This window comes from Anoplopoma fimbria, chromosome 24 (genome assembly GCF_027596085.1).
Source record: "Anoplopoma fimbria isolate UVic2021 breed Golden Eagle Sablefish chromosome 24, Afim_UVic_2022, whole genome shotgun sequence".
Classification (NCBI taxonomy): Eukaryota; Metazoa; Chordata; class Actinopteri; order Perciformes; family Anoplopomatidae; genus Anoplopoma; species Anoplopoma fimbria.
Genome location: NC_072472.1, coordinates 3,565,762 through 3,593,271, shown reverse-complemented (window position 1 = coordinate 3,593,271; position 27,510 = coordinate 3,565,762). Strand labels below are relative to the sequence as shown.

The 27,510-nt window shown below is 41.4% G+C and overlaps 1 protein-coding gene across 1 annotated transcript in view; it reads right to left on the bottom strand.

Moving 5' to 3' along the window:
- Positions 1-27,510, bottom strand: part of rapgef6 (Rap guanine nucleotide exchange factor (GEF) 6) — a 149,191-nt gene that overhangs the window by 24,227 nt on the left and 97,454 nt on the right. The window contains 10 exon segments of the mRNA XM_054625253.1: positions 2,602-2,759; positions 8,796-9,039; positions 9,132-9,240; positions 11,407-11,610; positions 11,766-11,873; positions 13,830-13,994; positions 16,302-16,454; positions 17,573-17,731; positions 20,333-20,469; positions 22,278-22,458. Of these exon segments, the coding sequence (XP_054481228.1) occupies positions 2,602-2,759; positions 8,796-9,039; positions 9,132-9,240; positions 11,407-11,610; positions 11,766-11,873; positions 13,830-13,994; positions 16,302-16,454; positions 17,573-17,731; positions 20,333-20,469; positions 22,278-22,458 (1,618 nt within the window).

The window sequence follows — 27,510 nt, the reverse complement described above, 5'->3', positions numbered from 1 at the left end:
TCCCAGGGCTTTGCAAGCAGAGAAGAGAAAAAGAAAACACAGTGATTATGAGAAACAGAGAGAGAGAGAGTGGAAGGAGCACAAAGGAAACATCATGACAGGAGTAAAAAAAAAAAAAAAAAAAAAGGAGGGAAGACCAGTGGAGTTTCTAATCTGTTCATGGGAAACCAGAGAGGCAGAGTCTGACTCATCGTTTCTACACTACAACATCTGTTTCATATCACAGCAAGAGAGACGCAAGAGGGGGAGACAGAGGAGGACAAGAGAGACAGTTAGAGAGAGAGAGAGAGGGAGGGAGGAGGAAAAAATAAAACACAGCGGAGAGAAAGAGAGAAACGAAGAAATCATTAAATCTGTGACAATAACAATGGAAAGTTAAGTTTGTCTCTTGACATGATGACATGAAGTTTAAAATATATCTGTATTACTCCAGAAAGCAGAAATAATTGTGCATTGTTTTTTCAGTTAACATGATGTATTTCTGTAATCCAGGCCAGTCTGTTTACAACTAATCATCTTGTCACATTTACTCTCTTCTAACATGCCAATTTATTTTTCTTCCTTGATTTACATAATAATATTGTACAAAAAGTTAAAGTTGCCTTTTTTTAAGAGTAGATTAAGCAGGATGTTTCCATCAGACTGCTCTGCCTCCATCTCTAAAAGAACAACACAGCATTTAACGTCCATGCTCCACTGCTCGAACCTTTACAGCTTCAGTTGTTTGTAGCTGAAATGTGCGAGTAACACCAAGTGAGCCACCTGTCAGGAACATATCTGGGCTTTAACTAAAGACTATTTTCATTATCGATTGTTTGATTGTTCAGTCTTTGAAAAGTGAAAAAGAGTTCAAGGTTTGCTTTTGTTCAACTAACAGGCTAAACATCCAACGGAAATCGATTTAAAGTTATATAGGACAGATAGAAATAGAAAGCCAACACATTTTGAAAAGCTTGAACCAGAAAATCTTTGACTCAATAAACAATTTAAATATTGAAGAACTTGAATGTGTTCATGAGAATGGTTTGAAGAGACGGACGGACGACCAAAAAGATTAAAAAGCACCTTAAAACCTCCAGAGAGCTTTCTAAAACTATAAAATTGACTTTTATTTTGGCGCATCAGAGCTTCCTCTATGCTGATGTCATTACAGTTATGACTTTGGAGCTAGAAGAAGACATGTTGAGCATCTGGAACAGAGTTATTTTTTTTTTGTTTCAGCGGGCTGTTCTCCCCTCTACTATTAAATCTAATGAGAAGCCAGAGGACCGAAGGAAACTTGATCTAATGGAGGATGATTAATGGTCACAGTCTGTGTGTGTGTGTTTGTGCTCTATAGTACAACACAACCACATGTGACACAGGCGTGCGTGTGTGTGTATGTGTGTGTGTGTGTGTGTGTATGTGTGTGTGTGTGTGTGTGTGTGTGTGTAGCTCATTGACAAATTGCCTGTGGAATAAATCTCTCGCTCTGTTTCACCTTTCCACTTTCTCCTTCATGTTCTCCCCTCTTTCAATATTTCATTCACACTAACACGCCCACACACACACACACACACACACACACACACACACACACACACACACACACACACACACACACACACACACACACACACACACACACACACACACACACACACACACACACACACACACACACACACACACACACACAAGGAAGCTCCAGTAACTTCTTTCCAGTGTGTGAGAGGTTTCGTTGCTGCTTCCTTGTGATTATGTTTGGAGGATGACAGGTTTTTCTGGAGCGCTGTCTGACTGACCAGTGATTAGGAGTCCTTCACTCACGCCGGTGGGTTTCACCGTTCAATGAGGCCTCAAGTCAAGTGTGACAAAACAACTTCAGGGAAGAAAAAGCACTGAACTGTTGGACTGAGACGCCTGGAATGAGGCCACGAAGGTCAGGGAGCCAGCAGTTGTGTAGAACCAAAGACTTTATATAGCTATTTAAAAAGGACAGCGTTTACGGCTCATGTAGCTGCAGAGACCTGTCAATCACTGTGTAGCCCCGCCCTAAAGCATACCCTGCTTTATGGTCTGTTTGACTCTAAATGGAGCATCATTTACTAAATGAACATCATGCTGTATTGAAGAAGACTTGAAACTAGAGATTGAGACCATAAACTCATGTTTACAATGTTTACTGAGGGAATAAATCAAGAGAGAAGTAGAGTCATTTTCTCATAGACTTCTATACAACCAGAGGAGTCGCCCCCTGATGGACAGTAGAGAGAATGCAAGTTATATGACACGTCTGCGTAGTACTCAAATATGACAAAAAAATAGGATTTTAAGCTTTGATTTTGTCTCTTTTCTTGATGGAAGCGTTTGTTATGCTAGATGTTTTCACGGACTGTCGGAAAGTTGAGAATTAGGCGATAATGTTGGTTTTTAAAGCTTCTGTCTATGATTTTTTTGTACGATTATTTAAAGAAATCAAGCTTTTCAAACCTGACGGCAGGTTTCAGGGTTCAAGACGTAGGGATAGAAACAGGACAAGAGATAACATGCTGTACTCCGGCAACCAGAAGTCCACACAGAAACCCTTTCATTGTTCACTGAGTCAGCATGTCTTCCTACCTGCGGGGTTGGAGAAGTCGAGGACGCTGGAGGCCGGGTGCAGCAGGTCGGGGCTGCTGGACGACAGGTTTCCGGGGATGGGCATGATGGCCACGCTGTGACGACACTGCTTGGTACCCACGATGCTGTCGTCCTGAGACTGACCCACGCCTCCGTCACTGCAGAGGAAAAGAAAAAGAGAGGAGGGGATGACGGAGAGTGAGAGAGAAACAGGAACATTAGACTTTCTTATATAATTGATTTAAGGCTTTTATTTCGCAGCAGTAGACATTTGTCTTTCTTGTGGTTTTATGAGTTTTAAGCACAAATATTAGAATAACTCATAACAGTGTGGAGGCACATATCAGGAGATGTAATCAAAATGTCTACTCTTGCAGAATGGCGACACCAAATATCAATATCTCTGTGTTTTGTCTTTTTAATATGCAGCAGTGACACGGCTGAAGTTCGTCCACGAGGCGGATTCATGAATGGCAGGAACTGATAAGGAGCATTCACGGTAGAGAGACGGACAAGTTCACCAAACACACACACATACCAGACAATGAGACACACACAAGCATTGCAAACAGCAGATATGAAACATAAATGATAAATAATAAGGATTTTAGCTCATTCAGATGTGTTTTTTTTCAAAATTTCTGTCCTTGCTCTTCCCTTTTTTTCCTCCTCACATGTTGGTGTTAGCATGAAGCTCTCTGTCCTCTTGTGAGCGGCCCCATTATGCGGAAAAACTGGGCACCATTCTGTCTCCTCGGCCACCTCAGGGATATGCAAACATCAACCTTTACATTTATGGCTCCATTAAACTGTCTAGATCTGCATACATGTGATGGAGCTGGCGACAGGTTGGATGATATGATTTTACACAGCCCTGCCTAGAAATGATAAATGACGGAGGATGATGGAGGTCGAATAACTCTTTTTTAAACAGTTGTGTAAGCTTTAGAATTGACTTTAAAGTAGGTATATTTGCAGCATTTAAGACAGAGAAAATAAAAACATAATAAAAGAAAATGAAATATAGTCTGAAATTGGCATATTGCACAAATTTCAACATGTGGTCGCTGTGAGTTTGATTCTCAGTCTGTATTTGAGCGTCTGAGAGTTTATCCCGTCCTGCCTGCATGCTAATCGTAGCTTCCCTCCAGGTGTGTGTGTGTGTGTGTGTGTGTGTGTGTGTGTGTGTGTGTGTGTGTGTGTGTGTGTGTGTGTGTGTGTGTGTGTGTGTGTGTGTGTGTCTGAACAGCATGTACTGAACACACTGCAGTAATGCAGGGCTTCCACTAACACGGCCGAGAGCTGCTGCAGCAAAGCCTCATTAATGATCCAGTGAGCGGTCGAAGTGAAGCACAGACGACATAGAAGGACAGAAAAACTAGATATGGGGAGAGAAAGAATGGAAGAGAAGGGGAAAGATGTAAGAAAAAAAGAGTAGGTAGATTAAATAACTTGGAGGTCGGTGAACAAAGGAGATTTAGGAGCAGGATGATGGTGACGGAGTAGGATTTTATGGGGCTCAAATCAGACTAGAATGACATTGTTGGAGCTTGATTGTCTGATAACAGACTGATAACATTCACACTGTGATGAATCATGATTGGATAAGAAAAAGCTTGGCTGTCACATGAAGCAGCACTGCAAATAATTCTGGTTTGAGATCAGTATGATAAGTTTTTCTGATTTACTTCAGGTTGCAGGTGTGCTGTCTGTCAGACATAAAGAAACCAAAACCGTCTGCAGCTTCTCTCCTATTCCACACAGCAATTAAACCAAAGTCTCATTTACATTTTCTGTTAAATCCCTGCAGAATACAGTCCATTTGGTTGAATGACAGAACTGCAGAAAGAAGTCCTGATCACAAATTGGAGAGAAACAAAGAGAGGGAACACCTTGACTTTGCGGGGAAAAAATGGGATTCATGAGTTGGAGGAATTTGCATGAAATCTACAAATGCAGTCCGCTTGTAATGTAGCTGAAGGTCAGGGATGCTGGTGTGTGTGTGTGTGTGTGTGTGTGTGTGTGTGTGTGTGTGTGTGTGTGTGTGTGTGTGTGTGTGTGTGTGTGTGTGTGTGTGTGTGCAGATGGGAAAGACTGAATGAAATGTTTGGAGGACGGGGAGTTACGCAGGAGGTCTTACCCAAACAGGCCCCTGAAGCAGCGGAGACAAACGGGAGAGAGACGACATTGAAAAGCGTGAAAAAGAAAAAAAGGAAAGCAAAATAAATAAAAAACAGAAGCAGAGTGACAAGAACTCTCTTTTCTCTCTCTCTCTCACACACACACTCTTAAAACACGAACATGTAGGTTGACAGAATATAGAATAACCAAAGTGTGGACAGGTTAGCAGAAATCAATAAGCAGAAATAAATGTCAGAAGCCAGCAAAGATTCACGTGACAGGAAATTGCAGAAAATCCAACTGGACTGTTTGACCTCGTTCAGAAAAAAATACTCTGAGTGAGTAGCTTCCTGTGACTGAAGAACACATTTCAGCTCCAAGATTCATATTTCGTCAGTTTTCGACAACTGTGACACTACTGCACGAGCAGAAACCCCCACATGCTGCTTTAGATAGTCCTTTCATTATTAAACCATGAATTAAAAGGGCTGTGTCATATTTTTTTACAACATCTTAAAAATCTAAATTTAAATAGACAATCGTCAGATATCTTTAGGGAACACCGGTGGAAAGAATTGTGGCTGAAATTACAGATTATGTTTGACAAACCTGTATTGAAAATATGCAGAAGTTCAGGAAATGCAAGGCAAACTTTGATCTAATTCAAACTTTGATCTAATTCATGTCACCAAGTGGTGATAGACATTACACATTCAAGTTTTTTTAAAACCACTAGTCTAATAAGCAAATGAACATCTGTTAATTGTCATGTGTCAAGTACTTGTAATTTAAGTGTATATTTTCCTCTTTGTGCTACTGCCAGTGTCATTGTTTCTTTCTTTAATTGTTTTTTTTCCTCTGCATGTCACTAAACATATGTTCTAAAAAAGAAAGAAGCATAACTGATTATTTATTAAGAAACATTTAAAAGAAAACAGGATTATCAACTGTGAGTTTGAACATATAAATAACGGCTGCTCCTCCGCTATCGCCATCATCCTCCGTCTTTCCCCTTGCAGGCGGAGCAGCAGCAGCGCAGTGGAAAGCAGTAAAATGTGGACGTCTTGAGACGCACGAACACTTAACAACACAATAGTTATAGTGATAGCATCGTTATTTAGTGCATGTAGCTGTAACACAAAGCAGTAGAGAGGATGAAAATGCCATCGTGGGGTTACTTCTTCATCGTCATCCCACTAAATCACCCAGACGAACTGACTAAAGGCTAAAACCTCTGTCTATTGCTTTCCAATCCACGGGATGTAAATCAACCGTTCTGGTCAATATGGGATGTGTGTAAAGGCGCACGCACGCAACTTCATCTGGCAGAAAAACGACTTGTTTATTGCCAGCGTGTCCTTGTCGTATAAAATCCTGGTCTGAAGTGGAGCGCAATGTCAGCCAAGAGCAGAACGAGGCTGCAGCACTGAGATGTTCATGTACGCAAGAGTATCTGCATGGGTTTTTTATCTGGTTCATATTGAGTTTTTGAGCTATTTTGCTTCCATAACAAGTCTTCTCTCAGACTAGTGGAAAGAAAACATCTAAACCACTTTGTCTTTTTAACGCCTGTAGATTTCTCCTAAATTCACCAAAGGTACCATTGGTTAATGCCTCATTTACATATTTAAACATTACATTTCCAGAAAACTTTTAACACGAAAAACAATTGTCTTATTTTAAGTTATCATCTTGGGAAGTTTCATGGCGATATCACATTTTTTATTATTCACCTATAGTGTCTTTCCATAATCTAACTTGTTAAAGAAGTGAGCAAAAGCATTGAAAATGTAGGTTTTCTGAGAGAGAGACTCTACTGAGAGCTTCATAATGCCAGTGAGTCTGGTGTGTATCTTTAAAATTGCATTGTCTTAAGGACAGCCTGTCCATTTTGTACACATACACCCAGTAGAAAACTCTAAAATGCCGCCTCTCTTCACATTTCCATCCTACAACAGGCCCCTGATGCATCCCAACTGACCCAAACCACCCGTCTCATCTCCATTCTCATCTCCCGTCCCATTAATCTGCCACCGATCCCTTTGAACCAAAGAGCGGTTTGAACGATGCCGACCATGAAAATAAAAAAAGGAGCAACAAGAGCTCTCGTTTGGTTCGATAACTAGAACGCAGCAGAGAGACGGACACACAATCAGTTTTCATAAAAAGCGTGTCATAATTACTGTCGAGCTGGAAACTGATAGCACTGAGGGAGAAAAGTGTGAGAGTGTCTGTGTGTGTGTGTGTGTGTGTGTGTGTTTGTGTGTTTACAGCTCGCGAGGCCGTGCAGACGTTTAGCTCTGTAATTAACGGGCCGAGAACAGCGGCTTCTGTTCGCACACTGACACAGTATGGAACTTAATGAGGCCTGGAGAGGCATGAAATGATGAAAATGAAAACGAGCCCTGTATCAGCACGTTATGGGCGGAATATTGAATCTTGAGCCTCCGTCTGCACTATTTAAACTACTTTCAATCGCTCCAGATGCTGCGAGTACAACGGGTGTTCATAGATGACAACAACTCCAGTTATACGATGATGATGGTGCCTTTCACGTTTGTCATGATTAGTGTGGAACCAATCGACGTTACAGCGGCTCACGGTGGAGTGAAATAGTGGAATAGAGTATTGCATCAGAGAGAAACTCATGCAAGACATTTTCAGAGCAGTGTTGCTGTAACCACAGCTTGAAATCTGTGTTTTTTGCTGTGTACCATCAATTTCAAATAAACGTAGGTGAGCATTTAAGCTTAAGTTGGGTGAAATTAATCTATTTTTTCTGCTCACACAAGCTGCGGGAGGAGGATGAAATGTTCATCTCTATCTCCTCCTGAGGTGCAATAAGTGGTTCAGCTGAGCATCAAAGCTCGAGGCTTAAAATTCTGGTCGCGGTTCCAACATTTTCTATCTGCAGATGGTCACAGCTTGCTACGATACGGATGCAGAGACAGTAGAGCGATCCAGTTAGAGAGGATGGAGGGCCAGCTGGAAGGTAAATCCATGTGAACTCACCTTACTAATCGTTTAAAACCTGTATTAAATGGGTTTTTTTGGCCACTTGGGGACTGCTCAAGGTTTATAGTTTATAGTTTATAGTTATAGCAACTTAAGATGCAAGACTGTAGTTAAGAGACAAAAGAGTATGACAAAATTTGCGACAGTTACAGCAATTTGACAATACGAGGTTTGAGTAGATGTGTGCATGCAGACATTACATTACATTACAGTCATTTAGCAGACGCTTTCATCCAAAGCGACTTACAATCAGTAGTATATTACATATCATTCACCCATTCACACACTGATGACAGGCTACCATGCAAGGTGCCACCATCAGACTCTAACTAACATTCATGCAACATCCAGTCCGATGGCAAGCCTTCAGGAGCAACTTGGGGTTAAGTGTCTTGCCCAAGGACACGTCGACTGCCGAAGCCGGGTATCGAACCACCGACCCTCTGATTGGAGAACTACCTTGCTCTCCACTACGCCACAGCCGCCCGAGACAAACAACTATCAGGATCCTATTGACCCAGAGCAGCATCTGATGTCTGTCTGAGCTAAATTGTTTTGCAGCCGAAGCTACTGTAAGTTATTTTATTGAGTTTCCTTTTAGCAAAATGCTCTCAGTGAATTTGAGTTCCTTCTAGTGAACAGTTACCAGGGTATATGTCTAGGGCTTTTATTGTGAAAGGTAAGAACGCAAGGAGTGTAATAAAGATTGCCGTCCCGGTCTGGACTACAGACCCTATATGTTGCTGTACACTATAGTGTTCGTTTTGATTATGTCCGTTCTGCACAACGTGATTGGTCAATGCCTTTACTAGCTGTGCAAAAGCTCGAGAAAATCAACCTTGTTCTGAAAAACAAATGATGTCCCTTTTTCACAGCGTAATATTAACTTTGTGTGTGAATACATTGAATTATTCGAACCAAAAAACAACACTCCTGGTGAGTAAAGACCTTCTGACTGGAATATTACCTAAATATCTATTTTTATAATCCAATTTATTCACATTGAAGCACTGTTTGAGACCACGTAGACCTCAGTGTGTTTCCATAAATCCTCTCACCTGAACGGTTTGGGCGGCAGGATGCTGAAGCGCGTCTTCTCCAGCATCTTCCTGATCTTGTTTCGTCCTCCCGACACGGTGTTCGCCTTCATTTTCCTGGTGCTCTTGTGGTCCGAGGCGAACTCCATGTCTCCGGGAAGGTCTGGGATGGAGAAGCGGTTTCCCTTTTTCTCCTGGATCTTGGGAATGTGAGGGCCGCCGTTCTTCTTCTCGTGCACGATCCTGCTGAGGAGCTCTTTGAAGACTAGATGGATGAAAACGACAACAGCTGATGTGAATAAAAAGATAACTAACGTGAAATAGTGTGAGAGTTCAAAATACTCTGGCTTTGCTCACCGAATATGTTGGTTTTTGCTGTGAGAGAGAGGTGCGTGTTGTTTCTCAGGATGTCAACAGCTTTGGAGAAGGAGATGTTCTCAAAGTTCTGACCATTGATCTCCATGATCTGAAACGAGACGGACGAAAAGACTAAATTATAGCAGGAATAGCAAAAAACTTTGACTGAAACTTGAAAACACACGCATTCTGTTTTGGTCTTGACTCAGTATATCTGTTTTATAAACACAAAAAAAAAGAGTGAACTCTAAATGACAATGAAAAAAGGGAAGTGTGCATGCTGGGTAGCTTGATTTGAACTCGGTTGTTTCATGTCACTTTTAGAACAGATGAGTTCGTAGTTTTCCGGTAGTTAAATATAAAAACGTTATGAGGCAACATAGGATTCTTGTAACCTTACATGGGAACGCAGATGAGCTGCATCAAATAATTCAGAGCAGGAATGTGAATGAAGATGCAGAAAAGATGGATCTTCGAAGAGAAGTTTCCTCTGATCAAAACTTGGTGGTCTAATATTATGTTCTACTTGTTTCTTACGGATTCTCTCAAGCTGCACCAAGTTTACGTTGCGCACTAATGAACTGTCCTCTTTTTATTTGTTTTACTGTAGTTCAAGGTAGCTGAACTGTACTGCATAATGCCTTCAACACCTTACGTTACTGTAACGAGGCCATGAAGATAAACTGGTTTTCATAAATGTGGATGTTTTTTTCTATCTCTTCTCAGGCTCTCAGAGTCCTTGACAAAAGTGTTGTTTGGTAAACTCCAGACTCAGGAGTGGCTTCCATTTAGCCACTCCACCGAAAAAACACCCTGACTGATGAGGTGCTGCAGAGACAGTCCACATGTGGAGGATTCTCTCCTCTCTAAAGGTCTCTAAGTTCTTGTTCACATCGCTAATCAAAGCTCTTCTTATCCTCAAGCTGTCCGAACAGTTTCCACTTCACAATGATGAAGTCTATCTCTGAGGACGGAGAGTTGTTTTGACTTGTATATGTATAAAATGTGGTTTGTTAAGATGTCTAAAAATAAGCTTTCACTGTGTCATTTATGCATTCTCACATCAGCTGCTAAAAATAAGACTGCAGATCATGAGACTATGCAACCTGAAACCTCACAGACAGAAGTGGTCAAAACATCTGCATCCCTGCTGGGAAGATGACTCCTGACATCCAGCATGCATCTTTCTCATACTGTGACTTTTGACCAGTTGATGTCACGTTGACAGATTATTTTTTCCCCCGGCATCCCATGATTTAGTCAATTTCACCTCGATATCATATTTCATCCCATACAACATTTAATTAAGTCAATTTATGCAATATTTTCCACCTTCACCTGGGGAGTAATTGGATGCAGAGCCCTGATGGTTTTCATCCAAACTGTCTAATTAGGGACTAATTCACTTCCTCGGATGCAAACAAAGGCTACTTGCTGGGATAGTGATGTAGCTGAAGAAGAATCAATCACACTGACCTATAATCACATTAAAGCTACTGTGAGGAACCTTTAACTGGTTATGAAAGTTTAATATTGATGCCTCTATAAGACCTTCATAAGTAGACGAGACCATCAGAGAGAAGATCGTCTGTTTCTATAAAGTTATTCTTAAAGCTCGTCATCGGAGCCACCGGGTCGGATTCTGGTGAAATCAGATGAAATCATGAAGGTTCACCAGAAACTCCTTCAGCTCAGACTCCAGCAGAGACCAGTCCACCGTGGACAGACCCAGATCCAGCAGAGACCAGTCCACTGTGGACAGACCCAGATCCAGCAGAGACCAGTCCACCGTGGACAGACCCAGATCCAGCAGAGACCAGTCCACCGTGGACAGACCCAGATCCAGCTTCACCGCAGCCTTCGACCTGCAGGAGGAGAGCTCTGCTCCCGGCAGAAACTTCTCTTCCTCCGGCCAGGAGCAGAGCTACTCCTCACTGCTCCTCCGGTCTCTACTGGGAGCCAACATTGTCACCAGGCCAAGGCCATATAGCTGGGCACGCTAGAGGGAAGGGAGGCACAGGAGAACCAGAACCAGGACTGAGCGGGGCAGACTGTCAGACGCCTGCTGCAGTAAAATGAGAGGTTTTCTAAAAGGACTCTGGTGCTCAGAAACACTACCACGTTTGTCCACAGGGACCGCCAGAATCGACACAAAAATAAAGTTCCTTAATGTAGCTTTAAATAACACTCCCCTTCCCTGCCATGCTTAAAAAAAACTAAAAAGCCCAAGCAGCAATGTATCATGTCTTATCGTACCACTGTGTGTGTGTCTCACCTGATCTCCCCGTTTGAGTCCGGCCTCTGCTGCCTTGCTCCCTGGTTCCACCGACTCAATGAAGATGCCGAAGCCTCTCTCGCTGCCGCCCTGCACGCTGAAGTAGAGCGGAGCCTCCCTGGACGCCTTCTGCAGGGTGATCTGCCTCCACTTAGCCTTGGCTGCACACGCGATGTTCAGCAGCCGCAAGTGGCCCTTCATTTTCTGACAGGGAGGGAAACGTGATGAGTCTTGCATTTAAATTGGCTTTTGTTTCCTGAGGTGTAAGACGTACTTTTTTAACACAATTCACCAACTGAATGAAAAAGTAACACAATGAAGGATGAACAAAAATAAAAACTAAGTTAGATTAAACTCACTGTGGTTTCTAGATGTTGCTCAAAGTCCTCCAGGAAGCGCGTCATGGCCGGGTCACCCTCGAAGTCGTTGAAGTGGTTGTTGACCCACAGCAGCACTATTCTCGTTACCTGTGAGACACAATGAAAGCTTTATTAAGTGAAGCCATTAAATATACACTTCTTTTGGCTCAGTTCCTGTCACAGTTCAGTTTCGCTCTCTCAGTTCTGTCATTGCTCAGACACGAGCTGCTTTGACAAGAAAATGTGTTAAGAGCTCCTGCAGAATGTTTTTACTGTAAGTGTTGAGATAGAAGTCCTAAATAACTACTTTGCAGGAACTTGGGAGTTGGTTGTTGCTCAAGGACACTTTAGGCGGCTGAATGCTTGGCAACAGAAGTGCTTCAATTGGGTTCATCTTAACTCAAAAACTGTATTTTTCTTCTATACAGAAAATAACTGTGAAAACAGTAAAATGCTGCATCTCTGGCAGTTGCTGTTTACACAGACAGCGTTGTTTCTGTCCACATAGAGCTAACCTTTCATAATGTTTCATGATAAATGTCACAGAAAAAGGTAAAGAAGCATGTGCTCATATTTAAAAGGTTATTACATTTCAAAGTCTGTGCTCTGTATACATTTATGGAGCCTTGCAAGTCAGTGAATTTTCCAAAACACCTTCCTGAAAATATATCAGGATGTTTTTTTTTTTTTTTTTTAAATGGAAACAGGAAGTGTTGAGATTAAAATAAACATTGTCCTACAAAACTGCAGTTTTGTTGCTGGTATGATATCAATATTCTGTCAAAAGATCATTTTCACCATCTATTTTTGCTGTGAACAAAACACAGCATACGGAACAAATCGGCGAGAGCTTGAACCTCCAGCAGAGACGCAGCCGACACACAGCTGAGGTGTGATTTATGCTTGCCGCATCCGAGAGGGTCGTGAATGCCCGAATCATCACATCCCTTTGGCCGCGCCGACACTCCCGACCGTTACGGATACCTCAAGCATAACTCATGATTAACTATGCGGACATGGAGGGGCGGAGACAATAGAGAACTTTGAGGAGCTTTGGAGAAGGCCGGTCTACCATGAGAAGAATCTAAAAGATCCAAACGTTTCCTTGTGACCTTTTCACATCAGCTCATGTCCATGTGACCATCCTTGTGGTAAGTATAACAGAGGCAGTGTTTGACTTTTTTTTTAATACAGTCCAAATTATTTTCTGAGAAAATCTTCACTAGCCCCTGTAAAACATGTCGAACAGCAGGGAGGGAGAAATAATAGCCGAGTGCATGTCTGCAGAGGAAATGTTTAACCACCGGTTGAATGCTTCATTCTGTCCCACAGTAATAAGAAGAAAAACCTAAAGCAATGGGCATTCAGAAACCATTATTTCTACTAATTTACACTGGTGGTAACATTGGTCTAACCTTTGCAAAAGGTCAGAACAGCAACCAATACATCAATCAATGTTCACTTTCCACTCTCTCTTTGGTTTCTCTCTTTCCACACTCTGTTACTTTCTCCCTCCTCGTCCTGTGCAGGAGCTCAGGATCGGATCTTGTGTAAAGGTTCTGATGATTATAAGCCTGAATGACGACCACATATTGACAGTAGGAGACTAATCTCAGGTTAAAGCGGTTGTGGACAAAGGGGAGTGTCAGACATGAACAAATCGCTGCCGGGCTCAAGGACAGCTGAGCTGGCCGAACGCGTATCGATCGGCATGTGAGCGGCACGACAAATCTCCATCGACATGCATGAACACATAACATTAGGAGTGCTGATAGCAGCGTCATCTAAAAGAGCACACACACAGGAGTGCAGAATAGACAGAGGTTTAGCTTAGTATGCAGACCGACACTGCTGCCCCGCAACATTTACCTGCACAGAAACACCTCAACATTCCCAGACGACCTGACCTATCATGTCCACACTCCACCACACAAACTCAAAAAGTTTCTTGATTTATTGCTCTTCACCCTGCGCAGACACACACACATTTGCAGAACCATCCTCACCCTGCACAAACACACCCAGAAACTACCCCCAAAACCAGCCGAGCGGCCTCCAGCTCACCGTGTCCCGGAGGCTGTCCACGTGGAACCACTCCAGCAGCTTCTTGCCGACCTCCATGGGATTCGACAGGAAGGTCCTGTAGGTCAGCAGGAAGTCCTCGATGTAGGTGGGGTCCACCACCGACGGCTCCTCCACCAGGTGCATGATCAGACGCTCCGGGGTTCCCTAGGGGGGAAAATACGAACACGATATAAGGATGGATCGACAAAAATATATACGCCATAAACTCATAACAGCACATGTAAAACAGCTGGAATGACACAAGGACACACATTATCCATACACACACCAGCATACACACACGCACACACACACACACACACACACACACACACACACACACACACACACACACACACACACACACACACACACACACACACACACACACACACACACACACACACACACACACACACACACACACACACACACACACAGGGGCATAAGAGCACGTCTACACAGCAATTTGAATAAATTATGTCGAGATAAATCATAAAAGTGACAAGGACATAAACTGCAAAGATGCAGCTATTGAACTGAGCTGCCAGTCAGCCATCAATAACACAAAGACACACACACACACACACACACACACACACACACACACACACACACACACACACACACACACACACACACACACACACACACACACACACACACACACACACACACACACACACACACACACACACACACACACACACACACACACACACAGAAAAGCTCTTTTATAACAGCGCCCTCAAGCATTTGAATAGCAATGGAATCATTTGCAGGGCTCAACGTTGATGTTTTTTTGCCCAGATACATTTTTTCCCCTCCTCTATACAAATTGTTTTCTTTACTAGTGGTTATCAAAGAATAATCAACGTTAATTGTCTAATTTTATCAACCTTGCTCTCAACTAGAGCGATTCATCAATTAGATGATAACCATTAAATTAATGTACAATCATTTTGATAATCGATTCATCAAGTTCTCTGATTCTGGCTTCTTAAATGCAAACATTATTCAGAGTTCTTCTTTACTCCTCTGCGACAGCAAACTGAATATATTTGAGTTAAGGACAAAACAAGACATTAGAAGACGTCGTCTCAGGCTTTAGGAAACACTGATCCAGCTTTTTCACCATTTTCTGACATTTTATAGAGCAAAAAACTAATCAATTAATCGAGAAAATAATCGAGAGTTTGATAGACAATGTATAGCAACTAGCTGGCTGCCACTAACAGTGAAAATATGCTTTATTTGCAGCACTATTGTTTTTAATTATTAGCAGAAAGTCCAAGACACATAAACTCTCCTCTTGTGGTTTCATAAAGTTTGCCAATGTAATCGGAGCAGAGGTTTCTGGGAAATGATTCATCTCACAGGGAACAGAAACTAGAAAAGGATCCACTTTTGTCTGACAATCAAAAAACAGAAACGCTAACACTGGTGAATTGACTCCTCTCCACTGGATGTGTTTTGGAGCCGACAGCCTTCCTTTGGAGCGTTCGGCCAGGAGAATCATTCAACCCATTATCTGATCAATACCTCGCTGCCTCTGGAGGCTCCAGACGGGAAAAAAAAAAAAAGGATCAAAAGGCCTTGGAGCGCTCTGCAATGTAGCGCACGAGAAAAATGCTCCGGTAAACACTAATAGTGCTAACGGGGCCTCGAGACCATCGGCTAAGAACACAGAGCTGCTGCATTGATGTTTTATGGAAGGTATGAGATGGAACACTAATCAATGCATTCAGGTGTAATTAGTACAACATAATGAACAAAAGGAGGATCACTTCCTGTTTTAAGAAGTAAGTCATTTAAAGGCCAAAGTTTAGGGTGAGATTAAACATGCTTTTTAGCAGATACGCCTAACAACAAACCTTCCTGGTGTCTGTGTCTGTCTCCATCTCGTTATGGAACATGAACAAGGGGTTATTTATTTATTATTCTTTTTCAAACAAACTAATTTACATCTGTAGTGTCTGAACAGGAAACCCAGAATAGCATCTCTGTTAAGAAACATTATAGTATAAGAACCAAAAAGTACAAGACTGCACATTTTCACTATGTTAACAACAACAACAACAACATTAAGGCAGTGCAGCAAGAACCACAAGATTTCACAAGAGTAGGAGTGCCAAGTTCCTGCATTTATGTGTGTGATGGGTTGGGTTGATTTTAGCACTCAATTCATCTTGAATTTTAAAATAGCAAAGCTGCAGCACTCTTCAGTGTAACTTGGCATTGAGCTCCAAAAGTGTTGCTCTAATAGAGAAGAAGAAGAAGAAGAGAGGATCACATTTGTTGGTCGCCTGGTTGTGTAATTTGACCTTAACTTTGAACCTGAGGCAACAACTGGTTTCCCATTTTCTAAAGTTACTAAGAAGGTGTTGCGTTATTGATCTCTGTCAGAGCTCGGGGTCAGACACAGAGCAGAAACCGCTCTAGGACTAGAAGAACTTCCGTGAACCCACTGACCTTGATGACGATGTGTCCCTTCCTGGTCCCGCTGCGGTCCAGCTCGCGGTGCTCCTTCACCATCACGATCTCGCCCTCCTCCTCCACCTTGTGCGTGTTCTTCTCCACGTGGTTGAGGATGCGCCAGTAGTCCTCCTGGGCCACGCAGACGAACTGGTCGAGGATGACATGGGGATAGCGGATGAACTTGTAGTAGAGAAAGACGCTGCTGGGCACCACCGTCGGGTACTCAAACAGCAGCAGAGAGGAGGCGTGGTGGCGGCCCGAGAGCGACACGGGAGGGACGGAGAGCATGGTAGGACTCTACCTCACTCACTGACTAAAGCGAATTAAAATAGGCTTAATTTAAGTACCAATGATGCTCCAAAATCCTCTCAACTCACCATTTCTGAGTCTCATCCTTCACTTTTAACAACAACTTCCCATTCTATCACACTGAACAGAAAGCGCAGAGACACGACTCCTCACTTCTCTACGGCAAAGCCACTGGACGACAATCAGTTTCTGCACTCGCCTTGCTGAGCCCTACCTCTGCAACTTCCTGTGTATCAGAAGACAGGAAGTGATTTGTACAGTGAAAGGAACTGGGCAGTGTGGAACCAAAATACCACAAGTACCCGCTCGTCTTCTTTAAGCTTTGTCAAGTCATCAACAACACAAGCAGCCCTGAACCGAGGCTGGCTTCCTGTGAGAGATCATGCACGGCTATTTGTAAACTGAGAAACACACCAACGAGCCCGTGTCTTTATTCTCAACCAAGATTATGAATTTTAAAGCTATACCAAAAGTAATGCTATCATGATTATCACACATTTTACTATGTCTCTTGTTTGCACTGTCCTCTCTGCTGCTGTAATCCTGCAAATGTCCCCGCTGCGGGACTAATAAAGGATTATCTTAGCTTACCTTATCTTAACTTGTATAAGAAATGTCAGGGATTCAAATTTGAAAATCTCTTAATTGAGATGTGCCATTATTTAGTTCTGGTTTCAAACTTCTACACTCTAGTTAAACAAATAAATTAATACAAAATACATTAAACTTTGCAATGAAATGAAAAACACAACCTTCATATCACAAATATATAAATGAAGTAACGTTAATTGAAGGAAAATGTTAATAAAAATGTCAAGGTGTCTCGGTGACTGAATAAATGAAACACGTGTCCGTTAACAATAGATTTAGTTAAAGATCACATTGCAGATGTTCGTATACATCCACATCTGGCAACTCAACATTGATTGTATTGATTATCATGAGTCTCTCTTCACCTGGCAGTCGTCCCCCTTGGTGCGGACTTCTCCGTTCATGTACTGTTTGTCCAAAGAGGGCGAGATGCCGAAGCTGTTGCCCATGCACAGAGTCTCCAGTCTGGCCTCCGGGTGGCTGATCTCCACGGCTCCGTTCAGGATGACGTACCAGAGGTCCAGCTGCAGACGGGGGGGAACAGAGATCATCATCAATACGATGTCTAACATTTAGTTATAGAACGCTGGCTTGTGGGTCTTTTTTATTGCTCCAAGGTCATGCTCAAGCTTTTTCACAGCTAAATCTATATATGGTTGAAACTACTCTAAACTATCGACTTCCTTCCTTGACTTTCGATGCCATCAAGGTCATTCTGGGCCGCACTCTGCTTGTAGGATCAATAATTATTTTAGAAATTCTGAATTTCATATTTTAGAATAGCACAACAGGGGGCAAAAAAAATTGACATTTTCTTTCAAACTTATTGACACCTGGAAATGACTAAAATCAAATCCCATACTTTTCTATACTGCGTACGAACCTTGTATTAAACTCATCATTAACATCAGTTAGTTAAGTTTTATCTTAAATCATTAGATTTCAAAGAGAAATCTGGATATCTGGATTGCACTATTACCTCCATTCTGCTCTATTACTTCCATTTCATTGTTGTTGTGTTTTTATGTTCATTTACATACTTTTGTATTTATACATTTATATGTATACTTGTATATAGAAGTTATGCCTCCCTTATCCTACTTTGCTGTTTTTATTTGTCCATTTCTACCTCGTTTTTTGGAACTACCTGCTCTAAGAGACCTATACATCTGCAAAAGAAAGTTATAATGCTTCCATATTACTGACTGACATTTGTCAATATGTGGGCTTAATGTGTGTTATGTGACGTTTGAGTGCGGCGGTGAAGAGGCATCATGTCTCTAGTGTTTTCTCTTGAAGAAAAGGAAACGCTGGCAGGCGTAACATAACGAGCGTTCATCCCGGGTGTGAGCGGATGGAGGGAAAGCGAACGAGCCCCGAGCTCCTCCTCAAACATCACGGATATTTCCTCCGGATGCATTTTTATTATTTTTATCGCTGTTTCCTCAATTCTCTCAGTGCTTCTCTTTCTTCCAGTCTGCCTCTCACTCTCACTCTTCTCAGCAATGATGAAATGAGAATCAGCAAGGTGAGGTGAGGTAATAAAGTTTAAAATCCTAACACTTCTCCTTAGTATTTAGTTTACATGATTATATGTATGGCAGCCTGTGAACTATTAGTTCTCAAGTTCTTGATCTTCACTTTTCGCTCTCTTCCTGCATCTTCTCCTCTGAGCCACTTCACCTCTTTTTATTCCCGTTGGACCACTTTTCTTTTCCTCCCCCCCTCCCTCGCTCACTTAGCAGAGCTGTGTTCATTTGTGAGAGGATCCTTTGACCTTCAGCACTCGTCCACAGAGAGACATATCCACACAGGCAGTACTGAGGCACGGACGGACGTGAGATGCACGCTGCTCCTTTTCGTCCCGGCGACGTGGGTTTCTCTCGGCGGCTGGCAGTTCATTGCCATTTATCACCCTGTCGGTTCTGATGCTGCTGCGTTTAAACCAAACAGCCATGACAGAGCGCCTGTTTCTCAGGCATGTAACTTAATTAATTAGCGGTGTAGCGGCTCAGGTGATTGACGGGGCTTTTACTCGGCAGTGACTTGGCACATTCCAGTTCCTGTCTAACAATTAGCTTTGGATAGACTGGAAGATGGTGAGGATGTGTCGGTTTGAACTCGTGGAAACGTGTCAAAGCCTGTATGTGGCCTCCTCAAATCAATACATATACATATATACAACCAATTCAATTTCTCCAGATTCTTAGATATTACTTTTTTGGACTCAAATAGAAGATTATATATTGTGTAAAACTGATCAAAAAAATCTAAATTGAATGTAAAAGTGTTTGTACTTTGAACAGGATGAAACTAACATTGATCGTTTGGTAAACTTATTGATTATATATGGTCAATTTTACATCTATAAATCTAAAATAACAAAGGTTACCCCCAGTTTCGTCGGATTTCTCTTTGAATTTAAAGAATACATCAAGACTAAAACTTATAAACAAGATGGAAAGTGACAAACAACGCTTTAAAGATGAATAATGTATGCTTTTGTTTCTTGTAATTTTATATTTTTTTAAAAAGTATTCTTTTCAATCATTTTTTTTAGATTATCATTATTACTTGTATTTATTAATATAAATCCACACATTTGATCCTCTGTACCATTATGTTGAGTACATGTCTGTAAGTTTTTTTAGAATTTAAAAAACTATATACTGTATTCAATTCCTAAAGACTTAAAGGTGCAGTGTGTAGGAGTTGGCGCCATCTAGGGGGGAGGTTAAAGATCGCAACCAACTGAAACTACTTCAGTGTTCAAAGTGTGTAGAACTACAGTTTCCAAGGGGAAAATTTGAATGTCCCTTAATATAGCCAGTGTTTGGCTTGTCCATTCTAGGCTACTGTAGAAACATGGTTTGTAGAAATATATTGTATTAATGGCTTATAATCAGGTTATGAAAACACGACAAAAGTAATCTATTTTTAGGTGAATATACACTCTAAAAATGAATACTTATTAATATTATATTATATTTCTGCCAATAAATCTACCTAAAAGCTACACCCTAACCTTTAAAATGCAGAATATTCATTTAAAATCTTTCTTAGACTTTTATAAGGCCTTTTATTGTGTTTACAAATGACTACATGTGCTCTTCGTTGATTCATACCTCCTGTTTGTCGTGCAGTATGACGGTGCCGGCCTGCTCCACCACCTCAAACACCATGACGCTGCACAGGTCTCTCCGCACAGACATGGTCATGTTGGTGAAGGCGGGCAGCTGGTGCATGAACTCCAGTAGTTGCTCTATTTGGCACAACAAAGGGATGAAGCGGGCAAGTCAATATAATGGAACATAAAACTAATGAAACCTTTAAAAAGCAGGAATCGATTTGTATCCAAAGCAGAGCAAAGCCTCTCAGGTGTGTGTGGTTAAAACACTCATTGATTTCTCCAGAAACTATTTCTAAAACAAACTATGGACTTTTTAAATCCTTACTGCAAGCAAACCTTTTCACATACATGATTGGGTAGATGTCCATTTAGGTGCAGAGAAAAAGAATTTTAGAAAATGAAAAAACATTTAAATAGTAGTCTCAAGGCTTATAAAGAAAGCATCAGCATTAATATACATTGTATTTATCTATATTTCCTGAAAATCCAAACACCCTGTAACCTTTCAGGAATGAAACATCATAATAAGACACACACAGATCACAGTTATTGGCCAGGAGCAGTGCATTCTTAATCAGTGCTTATTTAAATGCCTAATGAGGATCTTTTGCACTGTGTTCCTCTTCTACACTGTGTCTGAGAACATAGTGACCCATGTTCAACCTGCAGCCCGGCTAAGTATCTTCTGTTAATTCCCCTGCTGTTAACATCTCGTTCATTTCCTCTCTTCCTCTGCATCACTTTCCTTTGCCCCAGGCAAAAAAACAAAAAACTTTTCATGCACTTTTGAGATTTTGGTTTATTTTTGCTTCAATAACATGTCTTCTTTTCCGACCAGTGGAAAGGAAGCATTCAAAATACACATTTAGATGTTTATTTTACTACTTTGTCTATTACCCTATACACCTGTAGTATCTTCCAAATGCATGTAATGTTACAAAGCATCCTCCATATCTACGTTTCACTGGTGTTGACCAATCAAACGTTTCACAGATGTAAAACTGAACTTATCCGTATTATGAAGAACATTTTTTAGATTCATTCATGTTTTTCAGACACTATGTGAGACAGGGTTGAACTCGGTCACGTCCTCCTCTCAACTCCTTCCTCTGAATGAGAGAGCGGTGAAGGCCAGCCTCCCAGCGGGCTCCTCTCAGCCCTCTGATGTGGTCGCCTATCTCCTCCAGGACCCCACTGGGTCCCGCTAATGAGGACGTCTCTCTGATTGCCTGCTTATAAATACACAGTGGAAGGGCACTGCTGTTTGGAGAGCGCGGTGAGGGGGCTTTTCTGTGAGAGGCGTGTCTCCACGGAGCCTTCTGAATGATAGATGGTGTCTGTATCTCTAGTATGTGAAGTCTAAAAATAGTTACTGACAGTTCTTGAGTGACATGAAGACACATACTGTATAGGTGGTGTAATTTATCATATAAACATTGGAGTAAATTGAAAGTGCGGTGCGTCAGTATCAGACGCCAAGGCGAGGAGACCAAGCGTCAATATTTGACGAGTTGGGATTAAGACTGGGTTGACCAAAAATGTAAAAATTCACTTGTCATGAACTGAAACCACACTGTGAAAGGGTCAAAGACGAAAGACAACTTAGACTAGAGAGAAAATACCGTCAACTCCCAGACCTGAAAACGTTGTGGCAGCAACCTGTCAATCACAAGGAGTCCCGCCCTAAATCATACCCTGCTTTATGGTCTGTTTGACTCTAAATGGAGCATCATTTACTAAATGAACATCATGCTGTATTGAAGAAGACTTGAAACTAGAGTCGCCCCCTGATGGTCAGTAGAGAGAATGCAGCTTTAAGGCACTTTAGCATTAGCTTTACTTTTCAGACCCGAGGGTTGCAATTTGTATTCTAAAATTATATTTTAATTATAAAACATTACTACGACATTATGACACATTAGACACAGATTAGGACTCACCAATGTCGTCGTCGTTGCGGTCGGCTGGGTCTTTTTCCAGACACTCTCGGACCAGGTCTCGTCCCAGAAGAGTGTCTGAGGCTCGCTCCAGGTCTTCATCTTCCTCCTCCTCTTCCTCGCTGTCCACCGCCGCCTCCGGAAGTCCAGACAGGTCGACGTCCCCCAGCTCGCTCTCCGTGGCCTGCAGCAAAGACGGCGGAGAAGACGGCACAGTGGTTAGAAACAGTACGAGGAAGGTAGGAAGTAACTTTAAATAACTATTGTTCAGCATATTTTGCGGTATTTATCAACTATGAAAAACTGCATCTCATGGATTTTCCAGACATGACAGGACATTTTCCTTCCTCCATTAAACCTGCTTTACTCAGGACTATCTGAAGCCTCAAATACAGTAATCATGAGACCTAGAAATGAATATCGGAGCAGTGTACCATGCCAAGATACTTCACATCACTGGGACATGGCAAAGATTTGACTACAATGAGGATTAAAGGTATTTAGTAACATTAAACGACAGTTACATAATGTAATCCACTCTATTAAATGATTGAGTTATGAAAACCAAGACTGAAAAGGTTTGAGTAATGTAAAAAGCAGTCAAATTCAGATATGTATATTAAATACTTCCTATGTTTGAATGTCAAGGAATCAGAAAGTTACTATGCTTTGGAAAAAATCATATGTCCTTCAGTGGATTGAAAATTGTAAAACTCTTAGGCTGTCAAATCCCCCCCCCCTCTAACTTCACAGCTCTATTCCATATTCCTCCTTTATTTTATGAGGATTTTCAGTGATATATCATCCGCACAGAAAATGAAGTCTAACCTTGGAATGAGCAGCGTTACATGTGACTCTGAGCTGAATAGAAAAGCAGAGGCGAACAGCCAGATATTTAAATCCAGCAGTAATAATTCATATTCAACCATATTGTCAATGTGCTTGGCAGACAGATGGTTAGTTGGCAGAGTGTGGCTCTGAAAGGGGAATGGGGGGCTATCAGGTCGGGTGGGAATTGAACCATCAACCTAGAGGTGGAAAGAGGAGCTCCTCAGTGGTAGAGGCAGCATTGAAGGCCATCTGTTAGCTCTGGCAGGTAGGCCGAAAAACTAAAGAATCGTCTGGAAAAAACAAGCCTAATATTTAGCTCGGTCTCTGTTTGTTCTTAAATGAAGTCATTTTACTTTTGTAAAGAGACCAGCAAAGGCTTTCCAAGGTAGATTTACAAAAAGGGAGTTTTCTGATAAGTTCCCTTAACAGAAGTGCTCGCCATTATAATCTCCATAAGTTTTAGATAACAAATCACAGCATGGGTTTTCCATGGTGTTCATCAAGGGCTTGGTGTCTTAATGTGGTATTTTTGATCATTTTTATCAATTTCAGAGGTAAAATTTAGTTCAATACAGCACCAAATCTAAATACCAAACTGCTGCAACACACCATTCCCCATGCTCATAAGTGAACATGGGGAATGGCAATCATATACTTCCATCTATAATGTTCAAAGACTTTCACATTTTCACAATATATTTCAATTAATTCATTATTGTTTATTTCTCATTCATGATTAGATCAACTTAACTGAACTGTACACCACTTCTACTGTATTTGGATTATACCGTTGACGTTCTATACGACACTAAAGATCCCCTGTCCTACTTTGAAAACACAAAAAAGGGTCTATGTGGGACTCAAAGGGTTAAGGGAACTCCGGTAGTACTGATATGGATCTGAAGAACTGGCATGAATGATTTTGTTAATTATTTTTTTGCTTAGATAATTGTACAGAATATCAACATTGTCATATGTTTTCGTTGTCCTGTGTACAGTTTTTTTTTATTTATTTATTGTTTTTTTCTTTATTGCTATACAATTTACTTTATTTTAGTTTTGTTTCTTTTTTTGTATGTAACAATGTCTATATACCTTTCTGAGGCTTAATTGTGGAAAAAAAGAGAAAGTCTCAGTTTAGGACGACCCCGGTACATAATCATGTTGGCGCCGATACATTTTGGTAGTCATTGATTTAGAAGAGTGGACTGTAGTTGGTGGGAAAAAGTTCACTTCCTGCCCTACTGACTACAGGATGAACTCCCTCACCAACAGTGCAGTCGAGCTCTTTGGTTCTTTGGAGATTTGGTACCTGGCCAAAAGGTTTTATAGGTTTTATAGGTTTCTCTGGGGGTGAAGGGGATTAAGCTAACAGTCCATCCCGAGTTCAGACAGGTTCATGCTTGTTTTCATAAATTAGGTTGGACAAGGAGACTTTTAAAACACACAAGCTTCTCAGCTCTACATTCATTCGAGCTAATAGTTAAGAAAAAATACTTTTCTGTCCAAAATAAAATGTGAATCCTGGTTTTCTCTTCTTTAGACACAAATCATGAATGACTAGCATATAAAAACAGACCTATACTGATTGAATAAATTGGACTTTGTGGAGCAGGATGCACATCTCTTCTGCAGAACCAAAGGCAGCTCAAAGGGAAATCCCATCCAAGGGTTTATTAACCTTGAGTGGACTCTAGAGGAATCTCAAATCAAACATCTCAACAACAGCTTGTGTACAAAATATAATTTTCCTTTTTTCTTCACCTCTGATTTCTGTGTCTTCAAGGAATTTTGTCTGATGTATTCATCAGGCCAACACTGTGCAGAAAAAGACAAAAAAACACTTAAAGTACTACGAAAGTACTACATTTTTTTGTCTTAATTTGTTGTTTTTTACTGGAGCACTTATGGCATATGACAGAATACATTCATCAACATCCGAAAAGGAAGCATGTAGATTAAGTGCAGCAGAGTTTTTAATGATCACCGCTCACTGCTGACCAAACGCCACCAAACTGCCCCCTCATTCCTTATTATGCAAATTCCAAAAAATTACTACAGGAATGCACATTGCATATTTTTATGTTTTCTTGTGTTTGCCATGTGTTTGTTGTGTTGCAAATGTACTACAACTTTATGTCGTTGTGCATCCCTGTGTTGCATAAAGACAATAAATGTTCCTTGAATACTTGACACTTTTTATGGTTCCCAATAAGAGAGAAAACACCATATTGTCAGATTGAGGCTGTTATGAAGGTTGTTAAAATCCTGCAGAAAAGAGCCATTTCATTTTCTTTGTTGGAGAATGGAGGCTTTGAGGTTGTGGGAAAAGAACAGAGTGCAGGAACACCTCGTCTTTCCTCTAGCCGTCTAACACTGACATATCTTTCTGTGCTTTTGAGAGCCCAGTTCATTCAGAATGCAGGATGTGCCCTTTCAGTCCAATTCCCCTGGTCTCAGTCTGAGTTTGAGCGAGGAGGACATTGCCTAGAGGCGAGGGACATCAGATCAGCCTGGTTTTTACAGCGATGTGGCAGAAAACCAGAGACAGAAAAGAGACGGGGGGAAAAAAATGAGGGAGGGTTTGCAAAGAGGCTCAGGATATAGACAAGAGATGAAAGAAAGGAGAGGAAAAGCACAGAAAAGAGTAGCGCGATGTGGGAGGGATGGAGAATAATGGGAGAATGGAGTGTGACTGAGAGGAGAGATGTGAAGAAAGGAAAGGTCGGAGGGGAGGAATATGAGACGGGAGAACAGGAGAGTTTAGAGTAAAAGTGCATGACTGTGAGTCAGAATGAGGAAAGGGAGAGCGTGGGGGGGGGAAGAGGAAGTCGTAACACAAAAAGCGTATGCTGCTTTGACAGCCGAGGACCACAGCGGACTGGAGGGACGGCGCTTTAAGACGGCGGTAAACAAAACACAGAGCCGGGGTCAGCGAGGAGCTGATGGGATCACATCCGTGTGATAAATATCTGATCTGAGGACGGAGAGATCGGGTCTCCGTGTTAAACGTCTGACCCGGGTCCACCGGACTCACATCAATCTGCAAACGCTCGCTGACAGGCGGAGGAGGGAGGACGGGGTTAGTGGAAGATAAGGAAGTTAAAATGTCTGGATGATGTCATTTTTAGTCTGTGTTCTATCTATTTCTGCTGACAATGATTCATGGATTACATCGTTCATCAGCTACTTGCTTTATGACTTTATGAGTCATTCTTTATTTTACATTTCTCTCATAATACTTTCTCTCGTGGTGACCAGTCTGCTTCAAACCAACAGGAAGAGCTCTGAAGATGTAGATGCACATTTTTATTTTTGACAAAAAGACAATGGGACTTTTGCAATGAAGTTTGGATTTTTGTAGAATTTAATCTCTGTGGTGAAGAAACGTTTATGAAGTTTACAGTTTTGTTCAGCAAGACAATCCCCACAAGAACTCCACTTTTATGATTTTTGAAGCGTGAATCGTCAGAAGTCCGATGCTAACTTTAGACTATAAAGGTACTACGCCACGGTCACATGAGCGCAAATTGACACAACGAGGAAGTAAAGGCAAAACAGTCCGCGTGATGACGTTTTGTTTGGTTTAAGGACTCATTCATGCAGCACTTTGTGGGGCTGTAGTGCAGAAGATCTTGGTAACTTTAACTTGGAAGTCAAACTTTTTTTTTCAAATCAAGACGGGAAAAAAGGCCTCCTGCTATATCGCACATAAAATGATATTTAAATACATCATATATGAAAACATTCCAATGAACGCCCCTATAACCTGCCATTTTTGAAAGAAAGTTTGAATATTGGCCTTGTTAAGATTTCTCACTAAAACAATCCTGCTCATTAGCTTTGTGTCCAGCAGAGCCCATTGATTAAACCAGCTCATTAACTTGTAACGAACTCATTAGTTTGTCGCTAATGGACCTCGGACAGTTCTAACGATGAATGCTAACAATGCTAACAAGCTGGTGTCAAATGGGAACCCCGCCCAACCCTAACCCCTACACACATACACAAACATGTATGAAGGGAGCTGAAATACTGCAGCACCATGTGGAGAAGAGTTGGGACTGAAAGGTAATATTAATAATGTTCATGGATAAGTCAAGATTAGGAGATCTGAGGCACTAAAATGATGAGATGGCAGCTTGTTATGTACCCTTTTAATGGATTATTATTAATATATTATATTTAAAAACCCTACAATCAAGAGAAGCATTTCATTCCAAAGCACAGTGAGCCATTGAATGCTCAGAAATGTCAGGTAAAGGTGATACAAGAGGATAGAGGTCTGGAAATAAGACTTATTTTATACTTTGTGCATTAAGATGGGTGATTGAAATAAATGCAACCGCAGAAAAGAGCTTCCTAGTTTGCCGAGATTTAAAAGGACACAATCAACAATTTTAAA